This window comes from Gallus gallus, chromosome 3 (assembly GCF_016699485.2).
Source record: "Gallus gallus isolate bGalGal1 chromosome 3, bGalGal1.mat.broiler.GRCg7b, whole genome shotgun sequence".
NCBI lineage: Eukaryota > Metazoa > Chordata > Aves > Galliformes > Phasianidae > Gallus > Gallus gallus.
Genome location: NC_052534.1, coordinates 23,048,324 through 23,067,290, shown reverse-complemented (window position 1 = coordinate 23,067,290; position 18,967 = coordinate 23,048,324). Strand labels below are relative to the sequence as shown.

The 18,967-nt window shown below is 41.7% G+C and overlaps 1 protein-coding gene and 1 long non-coding RNA gene across 2 annotated transcripts in view; one reads left to right on the top strand and one right to left on the bottom strand.

The window, feature by feature from the left end:
• The first annotated feature begins 4,498 nt into the window (after positions 1-4,498).
• LOC112532101 lies at positions 4,499-10,400 on the top strand. The gene is made up of 2 exons (XR_005858113.2): positions 4,499-4,613; positions 9,102-10,400. It is a non-coding gene; the product is annotated as an uncharacterized LOC112532101 (long non-coding RNA).
• Positions 10,401-13,996: 3,596 nt separating this feature from the next.
• Positions 13,997-18,967, bottom strand: part of PKDCCA (protein kinase domain containing, cytoplasmic A) — a 32,916-nt gene continuing 27,945 nt past the window's right edge. The window contains exons 6-7 of the mRNA XM_025149063.3: positions 17,642-17,815; positions 13,997-15,236 (exon numbers count right to left, since the gene is read on the bottom strand). Coding sequence (XP_025004831.2) covers positions 15,151-15,236; positions 17,642-17,815 — 260 coding nt within the window. The 3' untranslated portion in view covers positions 13,997-15,150. The remainder of the gene's footprint in view (positions 15,237-17,641; positions 17,816-18,967) is intronic.

The window sequence follows — 18,967 nt, the reverse complement described above, 5'->3', positions numbered from 1 at the left end:
TATGAGGTAGATTAGTTTCACTGTGTTAGCATCCAATGCAAGTCATTTTTGCTGCGTGTAGCTGGGATTTTAACTGTTGTAAACCCTTTGAAGTTTCCTCTTTCTGCCAAGAGGTCAACGCGGTCTTTCTTTTGCCCCTTGAAAAGGACCTTTCTTTCATTCCTGTGTTTGGTCAAGTTGTTGTGGGTTCTGCTGTAGCCTGGCACCACGAGTCCTCCCTACACAAGCAATTGCTGCTCTCGTTGCTACTGCTGTTTGTATTCCTTGTTGCTTCTTTCATTTATCTTCGCTGACACACCAAAGGAAAGAAGGGGCTGAAAGGGGAGAATTTGGCTGTAAGCTAAATTGATTGCATGTTATATTTCATGGAAGTCTGGCAGGAAGAGTTGAGTGATCTCAGAGTTTCAGGAATATTTTTGTTCCTATTGTGCAAATCAATCACTGTGAGGCTCAGCCTGGGCTGACTGCCCCCCGGCAGCCCACAGCAGAATTTGCTGCATTGCCAACAAAGGCTTGAATATAACAAAAGTCTCCCAAGTGGGCACTGCAGTCCCTTGATGGGGTCACACATTACCCAGCATTTAATAAAACTCACATGAATTTGAAAAGGATTCCCAGATAGATCAGTGTTTGAAAAAGGAGTAAATTTAACAGGGAGAAGGGATGCCCAAAAAAGAGGTGATGCTGTCACATTGAGGTGGCAGTTACTCTTCTGTGCCAGTATTAAATATCGTGGGTGTCTTGGGAGTATTAGAATGAATTACTGTCAGATAAACGAGGCTACCTCTTTCCTGTGATGGTTCTACCCATTCTGAATCTGTCATGGATGAATTTGCTTCATCTGGAACACCAGCTTAAAAGGCAGGTTTGCATCCTCAGCTTTCCATTATTCTATGGAGGGCACAGGCATAAAATGAGCAGGGCCAGTGGCTTCAGCAACAATGAGGGTCAAGCAACACCTACGCCATGTCCCCCTAAGTGCTCAGGCAGAGATGCCTCCAGCAGAACTTGTTCTCCCACTTTGTGCCTGAGTACTAATTGTACTCTTGTACTATTGTGTCCTAACCTTTCCAGAAAAATAGCACAACTACTGCCCTGCCCCTTGCATCCTGCCCTTTCCTACTACTACCCAGAGATAGCCAGTCTCTCCTAAATATTACAGCTACTCTGCCAACCTCATCTTTAATCAGGTCCTGATAAAAGGTGATCATGGCTGCTGCTCAAGTAAGGAGCTCTTCAGTTCTGGCAAAACATGTCACGTTTTAATTTTGTGCCTGAAAACAGAGTGAGAAATAATGACTCTGCATTCTTCCTTGGCCAATGTATGGCCATAGGTTATCTAAAGAATATAAGGCCATACGATGTGTCACTGTTCAAAAATTCAAAAGGAATCTGAAGTAGTAGTGTGTGCTTGTTCCTCCCACGTTATCTAGGTCACTGCTAGCCTTGGCAATCACTCTCACAAGTGAGAGCTGAGGGAATGCTGAGTCTGGAATCATCACTCATCTAACAGGTTAGTGATCCTGCAAGACACACAGCAACTTGCTGACTGCCACCACCTTAGTTTGGACACAAGTCAGACCAGACAGAGAGAACAGATGCAAGAGCTCATGAAACCCTGTGCCCTAGCCAGGCACCCATTCTGAAAAACACTTCAAGAGTGCCGTTTGGGTGTGAAGGGTAAAGCCTGTAATCCTCTTTGCTCTTGTGTTTGGGACTCACATTAATCACCCACCCTCCCTGCAGCATACCACAAAATATATCTTTCATTTGAAGCATTGTTTTTTTAGTCATTCATTTTCCCAGTACAAATATATGTTCGATTAACATATTTATGAGAGGAGGATTACACAGATACAATTTTAAATCAGTGTACATGTGGAATATGGGCTATATGGAACGTATAGCTTGCTTGAATAAAAGGATTATTTTCGTAGTTTTCTTCTTTTTCTTTTAAAGAGCAATTATTTATTTTTAGAAAAATATGCAAGATTGAGTTTTCCAACTGGCTGCCCAAATTCTTTCCACCGATCCCAAGTCACTGCAGCCAGAAGAGCAATAGTGCACAAAATATGTGTAGACTTGCCCTTTATCCATTGTTATGCACAGTTATTCTGTAGAGTAATTTCATCTGGCCCGTGAAGGAACCCAAATCTTGACTGAATTGGAAATGCTGAGATTTTCAGAAGAGTTCAGGAATTGACTCCTGCTAAATGCCGTTAGGTGTCTGGCTACAACAATCACTCCAAAAATCTCAGCCTGAAAAGCCCATGTGACAGCCAGCAGTGCAAGGACCCAGCAGAAAACAAGTTCTATTCTTGCCAGGGCTTTACAGAGACAGACAGAAAACCACAGTTAACAAACGTAAAACCGAATGGAACTTTACACTCTTGGAAAGTGAGTGTTCTGAAGGCCAGCCAGTGTACTTCATAAACACATAAATAAAAAAGAGAGATCTTTGAGCAGCATGCATTTTTTACAGTATAAAGCCCCCACACCACCACAGAGCAGCTGCCTGTTTGAAGCCACCCAATCTATCCCATATTAACGCTGTAAATAGAAAATGTTATTACGTGGCCAATTCTGCATTCCAGCATGGATGCTCACTGCTGAATTCAGGGATGCTGTCTTCATGCTCTCAGATCTACAGATTTAAGGAAGAATAAATACGTATGATATGCTTCTACTACCAACCTCAGAGTTCATTGTTCAGTTCTCTGCCTGTACCATCACCTACCAAATTAACTTTGTTGACCAGTACTGAATGAGCTCTTATGTTCTAGAGTTGAAAACACACGTTTCCTTCTGGGAAAAGAAAGGGAAAGAAAAGTGCCTAAAGCTCATCTGCTGTGGAAAAAAAAGAAAAAAAAACTGGGAATAAAATAGACACTTCTTTCATTTTGTCTTGAAAGCAATTCGGAAGGAAAAATACAAATAGATTGTGAACAAACAATCACGAAAGCAATATTGATATCGCCATCAATTTTAAAATATTTAAACCTGCTTCTGATTATCTTACATGCTTTCCATTTGGCATTTACTGCTTCTGATTATCTTACGTGACTTCCACTTGGCATTTAACAAACCCCCCAGGGCCCGATCAAACGTCAGCTGAAATTAAATCCTTCCTATTCCCACTGAGTGCTATTCCAATCTGTAGTACTGCTCCTTGGTCAGTTTGGCCAGGGAGGCAATGGGTAGCTTTAAACACCTCCTCATCGTGAGCTGGGGCAGGAGGAGAGGACAGAAGAGATGAAGGCAGTCACGGGATGTGTTCTGCATCCTGGGGTGTGAACCTCACAGGAAAAATCATACTTCAGCTTCAGCTGGGACTGCAGCAAGCCCTTAAGGGCTTGATTGCAGATCAGTCTGGTTAATCAGATATGCTTTTAGTTTTCAGCTGGAGTCACTAGTAAGCTGCCTTGGGCTGTGCTGCTTGGGGAAGATTGGGCAAACGACCTCAGATGGGTTTGGCTCTGAGTCCGCGCTGAATGTGTGAACAAACACATCCGGAAGGAACAATTTCATGTTTACTTTGAAATGTGTTTCCTCAAGTTTTCCAGTAATCCACTTTCTGCAAATATTTGAGCCAGTAAAGTCTAATCACACAAACATTATAGAAAGCAAACACCAAACAAGTGTGAGCCAAAAAAATTCATTTAAAATCCAGGAAGGACATCTACAAAATTCAGTCAGCCTTTTGCTGCTGAGAAAGAGAGATCTCAGTTCCTCTTGCTGAATGTGTGCTGTTTTGTTTAACTAAGAAGTTAATGGATCGAGGGATTGATCCTGACTTTTCCCAAGCCTGGGGTGCACCATAAGGGGTGGGCAGCGAGGAATATTTCTGTCTGTTTAAGGTTGGGTTTGGCCTGCAGTGCAACGGTAATCTCAGAGGGCTTTTGTGTGGGGGCTCTGCTGAGGCTAGAACAATGTTAAGTATACAACATCACAATACTAACTTGAATAAGGATAATTGAAATGATCGTATAATTTAAAAGAGGCCTCCTGCATTTGTTGCTGCCTACGCTTTTCCCTTCTTCTTCTTTTTCTTTTTTTTTTTTTCCAACTTAAAAAAAAAGTTGATTTATTTATTTTCCATTCACAGTGTTGAAGGCAGTCAGCTGGAACATCCAGCAGAAAGGACACAATGCTGTGAGGCTTGCAGCCAGGTCCAGCCCTGCCCCACAGAAAGTGAGGGCACCTTGACTTTTGGGGATGCCAGGAGGCATTTGGCACCCAGCATGGCTGGCCAATGCTGGCAGGGCACTGATACACACAGATTAGGGGTAATACATAGTTAGCCCACCTGACTGTTGATAATAATTGCAGTAACCAGCTGCACTGTATTAACCCCAATGGTTGATACTGTACGCTGAGGGCATATGTTATCTGCAGAAGTTTCATATTTCTTTTCAACAATGGAGTTATCCATTAATAAAACAGAAAGTGATTGCATTAATGTGCTCCCTACATAGGTGGCCTGGCAAACACATGCAGAGCTTTTTTCCAGGGCTTCTCTGCACGCAGTGCTGCCCCATGTCTTCCCAGCCCCAGGAGGGCTCCCAGGAAATGGGAGAAACACAGCAGTAATTCACTGCAGGGATGGGCGACAAGTAAGTACTTGAACTTTGTTGTCCGGTGAAAAGGAAACAAGACCATCTTGCAGTGGGAGAAGGAGCATGAAAAGATGTTAATCGCATGAGCAGTAATCTCTTTGGCTGCTCAGTGTGCCACACTTGGGCTTTGTTTGCTCTGACTTATCTGGCTTACTTATCCCAATCCGTGTGATCGTGGAGGTGGTGGAGGGCCTCCTGAAGCGTGCACGAGATCAGCTACTGGGGAAGGGCAATGAAACGTTAAGGAGGAAAGGTGGTATCATAAAAAAGCAACCTTCCAGGCCACCTATCTCGACGAAAGGGCTCAGATGGGCAATAAAAGCAGAAAATCATTGAGACAGCAATGAGTTATGAAGGCTATTAAAACCCACAACTGAATTTACAGAATAAGCTTCCCCTGATGTATTATAAAAATGCTTTTCCCCAGGAACTAAAGATACCAAAATTTGTACTGCAGATTAATTACAGCTTTATTTAGCAGAACTTGGGGAGCAGGGGTTCACCTCGGTCAAAATAGCACGGATACCAGTAGTGTTAAACTTTCTGAATTTCAGCTACCGCCAGGAAATCATTAACATTACATTTAACAATTTCAGGTACTTCTGGTTTTGAACTCCAATTTTATTATTTATGGAATCTTGATTGCAGGAAAAACATACCCAGCCCTTGTATTTAGATTCTGTTTACAAAGGAGCTCTGTGTTCTCACTGGAACCTGCATAAGAACAGAAAAGTAGATTATGTGGTTTTTTAATAGTTCTTCACAAAGAGTCTTCTGTTCCTAACAAATGGTTTATGCAAATGTATTCTCTGTACTGCTTCAAGCAGTATTCGTGGAAAAATGACCATTATGCAATAGGGAACAAATGACTATTCACTGCGTCATTTCTTAGGTGAGCTCATGGACAACATATATTTCACAGCCACTGCCTTTCTCCAGTTTTGTAACTTTGACAGAGGGCAGAGAAGTATTGACTGGCAGTGGGAAACGCGGAGCACTGGCTTTAAGCCTTTCCAACAGTATTCCAAGAAAGGCAACTGGGGATTTTACATTGCATACTAGAAGAAAATGTTCGTGTTAAAGTAAAGGGCTGTTGGACAAAGGGGCAGCATAGATGAAAAAAGAGTAGCTACATCTTCAAAGTTACTGCTACTGCTGGACTTCACAAGGACAAGAGGGTGAAGGCTTCACAAGAACCTTCAAAGGATACAAGTCCCTGGTGTCAACGTGACAAAAAATGAGACAGTTTGGAACATACAGGCCATGTCTTCACAAGACTTATTCATACAAGCCAGCTTGCTGAAGTCAATGGCTTTATTTGAATTGGGCTAGGGTTAGACAGTGAGTAAAGACTCATTTTACAGTTCAGTTCAGAAAGGATGGGTTGGTAGTGGGAATTTGATCTTTAACAACAGTTCATCATCGGTCATCAGTTCATGTACAAACTCTATATATGAATGACAGTGTAACATGACATAGAGCAAGAAACTGAAAGTAGTGAGAAAGGCAAGTTAGAGTAGCTGCAATGTGAATGTTTTCAGCCTCCTTTGCCTCTTATGCACCTCGTGTGACAGCAGTTAAGCTTCTTGAGTTGAGTCCCGTGAGTGAACATAGCAGTCTGGGGAAAGCATCTAGGCTTGTTGCTCTCTATTCTGCACTCCTGCAGTTTTTCCTCAGATATTTTTCTGATTTGGAGATAGAACGCCGGTTGTTTTCGAGAATAAGGGAATCTCAGCTTGTCCAGTTCCTCAGCCATTTGTGCATTTTCTTACTGGCCATCTGCAATTACCAGGAAGCCGGATAACTGCCTATCTTGGAGATCAGTAATCTTTTGTGACATTCATAAATTCACTTCATTCTGTTTGAGAAAAAAAGTATCAGATCTCTTGCATTTGTTTAGAGCAAAGATATTCAGTGTATGAAGCAGAGTAATTAATACCTTTGATCACTGGGCTTTTCAAGTTTATCACATTAAATGAAGTTGGAGACTGGAAAACAGTAAATATTTCATGCATGTAAGTAAATATAGAGTAAGTATGTTTGATTAACTGGTGACCAGAGCTCATCTACTGAGACGGAGAACCTGCACTATAAGATCACGTAGTATTGCATCTTCCTCAGTTATTTTTACAAACTATATTCAGAAAATCAAGAATTCAGTGCCTAGTCCAGATCTATATAATAGTAACGTATGTCATACAGAACACAATTTTACACTTTTTTTTTGTTCCATCAGCAGGTATTGTAAGAAACTTCCCTAACTAACAGTTAAAAGGTGAGTAATAAAAAATTCCAATGTACATGTACCAATGCCATCCACTGCAAGAGGTTTACATTAATCTCCAAGGACGGTGAAAAGCCTTACCTCTTCTGTGGAGTCCGAGGCTTTGCTTAATGTGTGATTTTAATGTCTTTATGTAGACTGTATGTGCTAATATCAAGATTCTAAGCTGAGCATTGTTTCCAGCTTCCCTTGGACTGCATTTCTGGCTGAAGAACAAACAAATATTGAAAGTAATTCGCAGGAGAAAAAAATTACTGAAAACACCAAAGACGTGTTCCATTTGTAGATTTAATTAAGATACCATGTCAATAGAAAAGCATTCTCTCTCAGAATAACAATTCCCTGCTGCTGTATATGCACCAAGCCAAGGCTGGGGAGCTTATTTTCAAGGTAGAAGATACTGGCCCTGTCACAACTACCAAGATAAGTGATATGGCACTCGTATAGAGAAAGATTAGAGCTGTTTTAATAATTTAGCCTTGTGAAAATCCTGAACTGCTGCTTGACAGAGAGTAGGCATGTGTCAGAAGAAGGGTCAGGTCTGTGCTTACTTGAGGACTTTCCCTCAGAGCCAGTTAGCTGGTGGCTGTCAGACACTGCCAACAGGGTGACTGGCTTTGTGGTGAGCCCTATCAGGGTCATTCTGGAGTAAATGCCAGTTGCCTGACTGACATACTTTAACTGTGACCACAGTTACACTGTTCTTGATTGCAATAAAGAATAGTTAATTTCAGGATATTCTTTGAAAGCCAGCAGGACATTTGGAAAGCTAAGTGCTGCTCAGAGTGCGGGAAGGTATTGGAGTTGGTGTCAGAGCATAAACAGTTAAAGAAAGCCTTTTGAAACGTCCATCTAGGGTCATGCTGAACAGGGATGTTGAATCCAGTCCTCATCACTCTTTCCCTCAATAGTGCATTCAGCTCAGGCTCTATATAGCATAGCCTTTAGAGCGGTGAATCTATTTTTAGCAGGTAAAAGGCCAGCTAGGTTATTCTGAGCAAGTAAAAATGAGATCTTGATTTGCAATTTCCAGGGACTATTCCCTTCTGACAAATAAATAAATAGGTCTGTATCCATCTTAAACACTAAACAAAAATTTGCTCAAATTATGGCAAGTCAAGTTGCAGCTATAGTTGCTATTCTCATCTTTCCACCAGGCTATTTGATTTGATTTGTTATAAATAAAACCCTGATGCAGACAAAGCCAGAGAACGCTGCGTCCCAGTAACTTTCCCCAGACTGGCACAACTGGGTACGGCGATGTTTGCAAAACGCATTTCTGACAATGAGATTTACATAGAGAAAAAATGGTCTAAAATTTGAACAGAATCAACAGTGAGACTGTAACAGAGACGGGAGCGTAAGCTCAGGCTCCTACTGTTTTAACCTCAAAATTTCTCTCAAATTCCTTCTTGGAAGTCATGCTTGCCCTACTTAGAAAGATACTAAAATACTTCTTGCATAACTGCTCAGGAAAGGCCATACATAGGGAATAAATTACTGAGCTGGCATTAACTTCATTTCACTCTAATGCTCTGCAATACGACATATTTTACGTCAGCTCCACTGCATAAGGTTCTTCTATCAACTTAAAGAGAAAAGTTTGACATCAAATTTATTTCTTGGATAATATGCTGGATGCTGCTGAAGCACACACTGAAGCATGAAGTGATAGTGTCTGTTGAAGCCATCAGTTCTTATTGACAAGTCTGGTTAAATTATCAGGTTGTATGTAATTTTATTTGAGTGTAGGAAAATGAAGGTTATAGCCAAGAGCTTGGTGGGGTTTTCTTTCCTGAGATGATGATTTATTCATTTTGGCTTCAATAGCTACGGTGTCAGGCGTATTTTATATTTTTCCAACTTTGACACTTCAAACATTTGATTTCCCTTTGCAACTTCCAACCTAGAGCATGTTTCCCATTATAGATATTCAAGTGACTGCCTTGCACACAGACTCGTGAGGCTGGTTTTTATTTTCACAAAATATATAACCCTATTTGAATAAAATACAGATGGTGTCCAATACATTATACACAGCAAATTTGCCATTCCTTCCTTCATCCCGTCTTTGTTCAGTTCCTCAGATTTGAGCCTCAGCATCTCCGAGAGGGCACACCAACAGAAATTTGATGCCATTCATACTTGGTTTGCTATAATGGATGATGTGCAGTTTTAAAATTACTATGGTTTTTCTGCAGGACTTCGTATTTGGAGCTCTGCCTTAGAAGTGAGACGCAAGGCCCTCAGAAGGTACTGAACAGGCGGCTTCATATGGTCCTTTGGTGGAGTTTGCAACAGAGGCACAAAAGATGGAAGATGCAGGCACGTGGCACCAAATGGTTTTCCTTTCCAGTTGCCAGCTGGAGCAGATACTATGGCCTCTTACAACACCAAACAATTTGAAAGGAATCAAAATGCACTATAATATTACAGTAAATTAACTGAGTAAATTAACCTGCTGAAACCCGTTGAAGAAAAATTGTTCCTGGTTTACTATGAAAGTGTAAGAATTATAGTATGCACATGAGCAATGGTTACTTGGAAAGCATAAGGTATAGATTTTTGAAAAAATCTGTTGGCATCACTAGATGGCATTGGAGGGTGGTTTATCTCACCATAGGAGAAAGGTAGGTACACTAGTAGGTAAAGAATTGATTCTAAGCAAGCTGAAGGCATGTCCAGTGAGACTTTGGAGAGTGAATTGCAACACAAAGCAAGAGCCAATGTTGGCTGATCAGTTACTGCTATGCTGGAATTTCATTCTGTCGCACAGAAGCAATCCAACACTGGTGAGCAAGAACTGGAAGACTGAAGCTCAGATAGAAATAACTTGCAGAGTGCTGAACAGACTGAGAACTGATAGCACACGGGCTGGTGACCACAGAGAGGTGAGAGTTAATCCGTTTCTGAGATTTAGCAGGGAATTTTGGTACTGCACGCTCGTTGCTCCACCACAGTAAATTGTGACCACCAAACAAATATTTCTTATCTAAATGGCATCTGTTTTTCTCATACCTTTTTATTACCTAGTTCCCATGCCCCTTTCCTATTGCTTTTTAAATGATGTATATTTACCATCCCGTGATGTTTTTGTCTAGCATCAGCATCCATTTGGGAATTACTGTTAATTTCAATCAGTAGACTCAGTAGCACCACAACTACAGTGGTTTCTGAATTGCATGAGTATTATTACGCTCACACAGTTCTCTTTTATTCACACTCTAGTAGTTGCTAAAAAAAAAAAAAAACACAAAGAAAAGTATGTTCCTGCGTAACCACATAATTCAAGGAGCTTGGTCTTTAAGAAATAAACCATACATCAGAGTAATGGTAGGTCATGAAACACATGTTGCAATATAAGGCTGAAATATGGTAATTTCTTTTCACATCTGCCACCTTGACCTGCAACCCAAGTTATTAAACGTTAATTCTCTAGGTAGAATGTACAGTCTATTTGCAGACTCATTGCCTATACAATAAAGCAGATATTATTTTTTGCCTCTGTAGTATTCTCTCTGCACAAAACCTGAGTGTTACCTAACTTTCATCCTGAATCAGAAATCAGAACCACATGCAGATGAAGATTTGACTTTTAATTGAGGTGTTTTGTTCTTGAAATGGGCATTAGTTTTGCCACTCATGGGACTACAGTCCAGGATGGTAAAATATGTGGAAATAATAGCATTCACATGATCAATAGCTCGTGTCCAAGAATGAGGTGAGGCCTGGTAATAAGTCGTGTAATGTTTTTAATAGGTTATGAACTTGCACAGAGCCAAGGTCTTGTATGAAATGTGAAGTATGCCCACTTCTAAAACTGCCACTGTGCTCCTCATCATCCATTTGACTGGCTGCTCCACATTACTTCTAGTGTATTTATAGAAAGCTTTAATTTGTAAATACCAATTTGTACCAGTTTTCATACATGCAGGGGTCCTCTGAATGCTGAAAACTCAGACTTGTCAGGACATCCTTGAACTCAGCAGGATGATAAATGAGGATGACATGAAACCTGTCGAACAGTAAGCTGGTAGAAATAATACTCTTTTTCCTGGGATTATTTGCTGAATGGTATGTCTTTAATTTGCTTAGTCTTGCTAAAGCTTCCACCTTAAGGGTAAGGTAATGCTCCATGTCATCACTGTTTGACTCTCACACAAACCTATTATACACATGCTTACACACACGTAATATGTGTATGTATATAGGGGAAAATCAGTGTGTTTTTCCTCACTTTTATGGTCAAACCATGTAGATCCAAGAGGTGGGTTTTGTTTGTACTTCACAGCTACTCATCTAACAGTCGGATTCTATTTTGTGTGAACTTAAATCAAGGATTAACTGGATTACACTGGTAAAATCAAGCTAAGATCAGATTTTGGCTTTATCATTTCAAGTAGCCATTGGATAGTTTAGTCTTCCTTCTTAGCCTTACAGTCTTTTGCTGAAAAACTGTGATGAGCAGGGATTTTTTGTTTACAAACCAAGATTTCTAATAAAGGCGTTGTTTGACCTCTGGCTTGACATCAGAGACACTTTAATAACCAGGATGGCTCCTGTTGAATTATGTTTCCCTTCAGCTTGCATGGGGAAGTGGGGCACTTATTAAACAAAGACAAATGTTGACTGCGTGCATCTACAAAAGGAAGAGATGTGATACTTGTGCTTCCTGTACATTTTTAAAATGCAGCTTTCAAAACCTTCCGTGTCAGTTTGAAAAAAATACTCTTGTAGTTACCTGCAAGCAAGCTACCTGGTAGGGTTAAAATGCCAGTGTCCACATCTGTAGTGAAGGATGGATATGGCCTTTACCTGTCCTGGGAGCTCTCAGAAACAGTCCTCTGAATCATTTGCCTCATCTACCTTATTATCAACAAGTGTGTCTTCTTCACTCAAAATAGTGACTGCATGAAGTCATGGGGACTTATAAACATTAACAGTCAGCACTCCACATCCGCCAGGCAAAGTGTAAGGAAGGTATATATTTTGCTTCTCCAATTCTCTTTGAAACGCATGCCTCGTATATCACCAAGTATCTGCTGTTGCAGTGGGGCTTGGGAGAGCAGTAAAGCAGGACAACTATGTAGGAATCCATGACCACAGCAGAGAGAGCCCATGTGGTAACTACCCCTTTCCAGACACTTGTCTAGAACTGACATGTTAGCCACCACATCTACTCCTTTGCTCATCTAGGATAAACAAAAGGTTGCATTCACTTACTGTAAGCTGTGGTACAAATGATACAAATTCATTGCTCCATAAGTCAGACAGGAAGACCATGGGCAGCCCTTGGAGGCACTTTATGCCACAGCCTGAGCAGGGCACTGCAGCCCCAGGTTGGAACAAGCACTCAGCACAGCCCTGCAGAGAGCTGCGACGTCGTGGAGCTCTCACTTCTCCAGATGAATTCAACATCCTGTTTAGCACTTCATTTTGTACGTAGCCAATTGCTTTTTCACTAGGTAAATAATGTCTGTTCAGTGTGACACAGACATAAATAAGTGTACACGTACACACATGTTGCACGCACGCACACAGACATCAGTCATTTAAAGCCGTGTGGGTGTCTTCTTTCACTTTTCTACCTTGTGGCCTGAGTACGTCAGGAAATGTAAAAAGCAGTCGAAAAGTTAGGGGCAGGGAGGAAATAGAAATGCTTTTTTTTCCACAGAAGATACAGTAGGGCTCCTGGCTGAGCGGAACGGACCTGCCAGCTCCCTTTGAGCTCTGCCTCCTCCTCTGCTGTGGCTTCTCAGGGGTTTCCATGCCACAAGCGCCAGACAGGCACTGCTGAATCAGACCCACAGCTGCCAAAGACACTTTCTCCCCATGAATTCAAGCTTTTACCAGTGCTTATTACAGCTATTAAACTCACTTATTGTAGTATCACGCCTCTCTTATTAAGATTTTAATCATGATTTCCATTGGAAAGCCTTACTCTCAAAGAGTTATAAAACTGCCTATATAAAGTTGATTACTGCTGTAATCTAGAATCCAGCTTCTTGGCTCATGGCTGTTTCTTACTTACTTGATCTCTGTTTGCAAAAGCTAATGTAAATTGGTTTGGCAAGTTTGTTTAATTCCAGAGATAAACAATTTCTGACTTCAGAGGTGTTTGCTTTTTTTTTTTTCAGGCGTGCAGAAAATGATGAAATGAAGTTACCCGTAGGTATCTGCCCACAGCATTAAAGAATTACCCCAGATATCTTTCTTTTTCTTTTAACTGTTGACAATTTTTTATCTAGGAACACAGCTAAAGGATTTAATCATTCACTTTGCTTTTAAATGCTGAGTATTTTTGGAATGGTGCGTAGACCTTAATGGGGAGGCAATCACGGGAGGCTAAACACTTTCCAAATACATACCAGCACCTCAGTGCCAACAGCCCATATCACTTCAATGAACTGTGCAGTATGTGTTGGCGTGATTTATGCAGCAATTTTAAAAGAATCCGTAGTGTTTGTTTATTACCACAGCGTGATTGATGGGTTCCTAAGTGCACCACGACACAATCAGCTGAGCTATTGCGGCGGGTAGTTGGATAATCTGTGAGTTACCCCCATTACAGCAATGCCATTTCAGTGGACTGCCAGAAGTCATTATGGTATCAGTGACCTCAGAGGAACTGTGGTGAGACAAGAGCTGCTGCCAACTGTGTCACCATCCGACCATCCCTTCTGTGCAACCACTTGACTATGAATATTTCTGCCCCTCTTCCTTGCTCTCCTGCTACCCTTCTCTCTACGTCCCACAAGAAAATCAACCATCTAGCACCATGGCTAATTACTTCAGGTTCTATTCTCACCCTCTCCCTCTACAAATGGTACTAACATGACTCGAATTTCAGAAAAAGATAGGCTGATGAAGCACTGTCTTCTAATGGTCACCTGTTTTGTGACAGTCAAACACATAGACAAAAGCCACCCACCCCTGGATCCTTAAACACACCCCTCACTGAAAGCCATGGGAGCAACATCAGCTCCTTCCTGGAAACAACACCATGGGTTTAATTCGACTTACAGTACATTGTCACTAAACCCTCACTGGATTCTGGCATTTATTTCCAACACAAGAAAAATAAGTATGAAAGAGATTGTATTTATCTTTTATTTATTACAAAAATAAACCATTTAAGAAACAAATGCACATTTTTTTTCCTGGCTGTACAAACTACAAAACAGTATGACATTGGTCACTTTAGCATTTACTTCATTGCTTTCACTGAAAGCAAATTCTCTAGACACACCATGCCTATAAAAAGCATTTCATATAGAATTAAGGCTAGCATTCAATTACCATTATTAAGGTCATTTACTTCATTCACTCTAAGAATTAGCAAGCAGTGCCTTAGAAAACCATGGTCTTCATGATAAAAAATATGAATAATTGCAAGATATTCCATAAAATAGTCCTGTTCCACCAGATGGATTGCTTTGCCAGTTTGTCAAAGATGTGGCTTCAAGAACAATTCAAACTTGATTCAACAAAAGTCTTAAGCACAGGCTTAATTGTAAGCATATGCTTAGGCCTATCCCTATTCAGCAAAGCATTCAGCACTTGGGTAAGCCTCAGCCTTTCAGTGGGACCATTCATATGCTTATGTGATTTGCTAGACCTACAAAATGGCTCTTTTAAATTAAAAAAAAATGAACCTTTGTGATAACATTGGAAGCGAAAATGAAAATTAGCTACAGTCTTGCAATTCTAAACATAATCAATTCCTTCATTTTGACAAACGTGTTGCTATTGCATATTGGATAGCTTTAACACGAATGCTGATTGTCTTCAGCAATGTTTGATATTTACCTTACAAATTGATATGCTTCAGTTACTCTGTTGTGATTGTACGAGCTCAAATAAATATCAACGCAGAGGATACAGACTTCTCATAGAAATAATCAACTTCTGTCCCTGTACACACACGCACAGGTCAGAAAAGTCACACTAACCTTGGTTAGAAAAGCTGGAGCTGCCAGTTGATTTATATCCAAAACTATATCCCAACAGTGTATCGTATTTTGTATTTTGCTTCGTTTTAAAAATCACATTTTCAAAATGTTGTCTTATTGCACATTCATCCTGGTCATGCAGGTTACTTCTTAAAAGTCTTGTTTAGCACTCTATAGATTAGAATGAGTAATAGTGCAATTATCTCTCCGGCCACAGCCGTCCTATACATAACAGCTGCCTATATTTATACACAAACAGCTCTGGTCACTCACACATCAGACTGAGCCACTTTAGCTGTCAGTCTGTCACTTTCACATACGTTATCTTGTCAGGATCAGGCATGATATGATTTGAAGCTGCCTTGAAGAAGACAAGCTGCCGACCTGCACAGAGTAGGAAAGGGAAGAGAAAGGGAAGAAAGGTAATTAGAAGTGATGAGCAAAATGTTGCCTGCTTTACAGTAATGACATTTTGTATTCACAATCAACCAGTGCATTCATTAGGCAATCCAACACTGAAGTCTTTCTTAACTTTAACTGTAAGCTGTAATGCTTTCACTTGAAGTTGTACTAAATCTTCCTTGCTTTCTGTACATTTACATTATTTCGGTCAAGACACAGCTGCATACAGTTAACAAGGTAAATGAGGCAGAGGTCTAAAGGTTTTAATATAAATGTGACATAATTTTTTAAAAGGGAAGGCTTCAAAGACTCTCCCACTGATATAAATGGACCGGGGTTCAGCGCTTCAATGAAGTGAAGTCATTTGACTGCACAGGAGAGGTACTGCCTTTGGACGCTTGAATCTTTGTAATACTGATCAGCACAATATACATCATACATAGCCTTCACTAAAACAGCTCTTGCTCATCGCTTCATAGCTCTGGGTTTTATACATGCTGGGGCAACACTTTTACTCTTTATACCATAAATAAATAAATAAATAAACAATCCAGCAAGTGATAACCCCCCTGGGCACCAAATTCAGCTGAATTCAGTCAGGTTTCATTCACCCACCACTATCTGTGGGTGCTGCAGGACAGGTCTTGCCCTTTCACATCCCTGTCTCCAGATAAGCTCCCGCCCTCCCGTGGACCCAGCAACTGCCTCTCCTTGAAGCAGAGGCTGCAGAAACTCTCCAGCAATACTGAACCTCTGCCTTCACTCCCTAAAATTGAGAACACTGAGTGCTCTTTACTCCCAGCCTGCCTCTCTAGGGGGCTCCCATAACGCTATTTTCTTAAAAAGTATCACATGACAAACGGGATGCTTCAACTCCTGACCAAATTTTCATGCTGCAGACTGCAGGGATTTGAGTGCTCACACATCGGGGACGGCACAGAGAAGTGCTATTTCAAGTAACGCTGCTACATTTTGTTCCCTTTTAATACTACAATCTGAGACAGGGGCTGCTGTAAACTTCCTAGGAACTCCCATGTCCCATTAGGATTATTTTTTAGCATGTTAATTAACTTCAGTAGCCTGATATTCTCATATGATGAGCAAGTAGTCACTGATTAATCACATGCAAATTTAATATAAACTAGTTCTTCCTAGTTCCACGGAAGTCTCTGTTCATATCTCTTAGAAGCACAAGAAATACAAAGAGCTGCACCACTATACTCCCTAAAACACCCTGGCATGTCTGAAGACTCTCCTCATTTGTGATACTTTCAGAGCTGGAGGGCTGCACCAAGAAATAGGCACATATGGAAGCCTGGTTTGGTGTGTATTTATTTTGCTTCGCTAAGCAAAATCAAAGCACCCAATTGCACACAGGGTAAACTTTGACGTTAAGGCATGCTGCGATCGCAGTCCTACAGACAAAAAGTTGAGCCTCAGAGCCTAAATAATTGCCATGCTGAAGTCTGTGGTAGAGCAAGGCCTTAAATCAGCTTTCCCAAGGGTTGGCTTGCATCAGCCACTCTTCCTCTCAAAGACAGGAGCAGAGACAAGCTGTCCTTTGTTAAAATTGGCAATCCCAAGCAGGAAAATAGCTGTGTGTTAGGGGAGAAGAGCACACAGCAGTCTCAGGTAGGGAAAGTCCACGGGACACACACGTGGAACCATTCACTACAGGAGGAAAACCTCACAATGAACTTCGGTGGGGCCTTATCTCACAGAACAGAGACAGAAGAAGACCAGTACAGTCCACTCCACACTATATGCATGATCACGTCTGGTTTTAGCAGACACTTGCAACATTTTTGTTTCTCAGCATGCTGTGGAGTTCCTCAGAATCACTGTCAGCCTGGTTCAGCAGCCACGAGCCAGGAGCGATGCTCCACTGATGTTAATCAGCACGGCCCACTTGCCTGCAGGGGAACCACACTGAGACTGCCAGGCCCACAAACCTTTGGGGAAGTGTATTTATCTTTTCAAGAAGCATATTCTGGTAGACAAGAAAATGAGCTGTGGTAGCAAATGTTTTTTTCCCTTAGACGAAAGATTTTCCCAGATGAAATGCATCAGGCCATCCACTTCTAACTAGTTGAAACTCTCCCTCCTCACTGTCCTTCAGCCAAGTCCTGCTGGCAGAAGCACACCAGCAGCAAAACATCCCTCACATCAGACAGGAAGTCCCAGCTAGATGCATGGAAGAACCTGTTTGGTTTTGTGTCAAACTGCAACAATCACATGGCTTGGAAAGTTGTGTGAAAATCCACATGTTGGGCCGTGGCCTGCACATCTAACTGTGGAAACAGGTGGCAGACTTCTCTTGTCACCTCAGCAAATGCTTTGTCTAAAACAAAACGCTGGTGTCCCCTTCAGCAGCACCCATGACCTACCTGTCCAAGTCGTCTGGTTGGTCAGGACGAAAGCTTTGCACTGGGAGTAGCTGTCGCAAATCTCGATGGCTTCATTGACGTCAAACACAGAGAGGAGGCAGCCCTTGTGATGGTAAGATGGCCAGCATCTGTAGTTCTCATCAGGAATAAAGGCTTCAGGCACCCGCCGGTACTCTGCAAATAACCACAGCAAAACAATTGTTTCGAAAGGTCTGGCAAACTACTGGTTGTTAGCAGGCAAGGTTTATTTCAACAGATTAGGAGAAGAATATATGACAAAAAAAGGTGACTGTACCAGTCCTGTTTCACTCCCAAACGTGTTTATAACCCTGCACCTTACTTCCCTGTTCCTTCCTTCCTTTCTCCTCACCTTTTTTCTTCCAGAAAGTGCCTGGAAATAAACAGTCTGTGCACAAAACACTTTCCCCCTTCCAGGTGTGCAGGCAAGGCTTTGGTTCAGTGGGACATTCTTCTCCTAAAATCCCAGTAAAACCAACATCTCCACTCAAATGACCCAGCTGACTGCCCCACTTCCCAGGGAGAGTGGCTGCTGGGGAAGCCCACCAGGCACACCAGCCCTCCCTCGTGTTCCCAGTGGCACACCATTTTCCTCCAGCCCCCTTACAGGGAGAAGAAAGGACAGCCTTTTAATTAAGCAGACTTCTTTGTTTCGCTCACTCAGATGAGCACAAAAGGGGAGTTGCTCGATGGGCCTCCAGGAGGAGGAGGGAAAAAAAAAGCATAAGGAAGTGCAACGGCTGCCCTGGGTTCCGCACTGCCCGGTGCGCTGCTCGTCCCCTTGGCTGCCGTTCAGTCTCCCTTGCCTTTATGAGCTCTCCTTGTTCTCTGTTCACAGCTCCTCTTGCTTTCCCAGCCGCTTATGGGAGCTTCGCTAATGAACGCGCCAGCAAATTAAACTAATCATTTATAAACATCTCTATTTAGCTTCCAGACACACAAACAGATGGTTCCTCTCCTGTCGCTTCCCCTCCCACATCCTATTCAAAAAATAAATACATTCTATATTTCTTCTAATTGTATCTATTATGGAAACCAGAGCTGCCCGTCCTGACACACAGCCTATTCTTAAGTCACTTTGGTTCAGGCATTTTCTTCCTGACACGACAGATTCAGCCTACCACTGTTTCAGACAGAGCATTTTACGAACATCACCAAGCCAGCAGACACGCTCGCCTATAGTCTAAACTGCCAGTATTTCAATCAGGAAAAGAACTGCACACCCACAAGCGCTCATTCACACCGCATAGTCTGAAACAGTGGGAAACAAATGCAGTAAATACACACTCTTTTTTAAGCCTGTCTCAT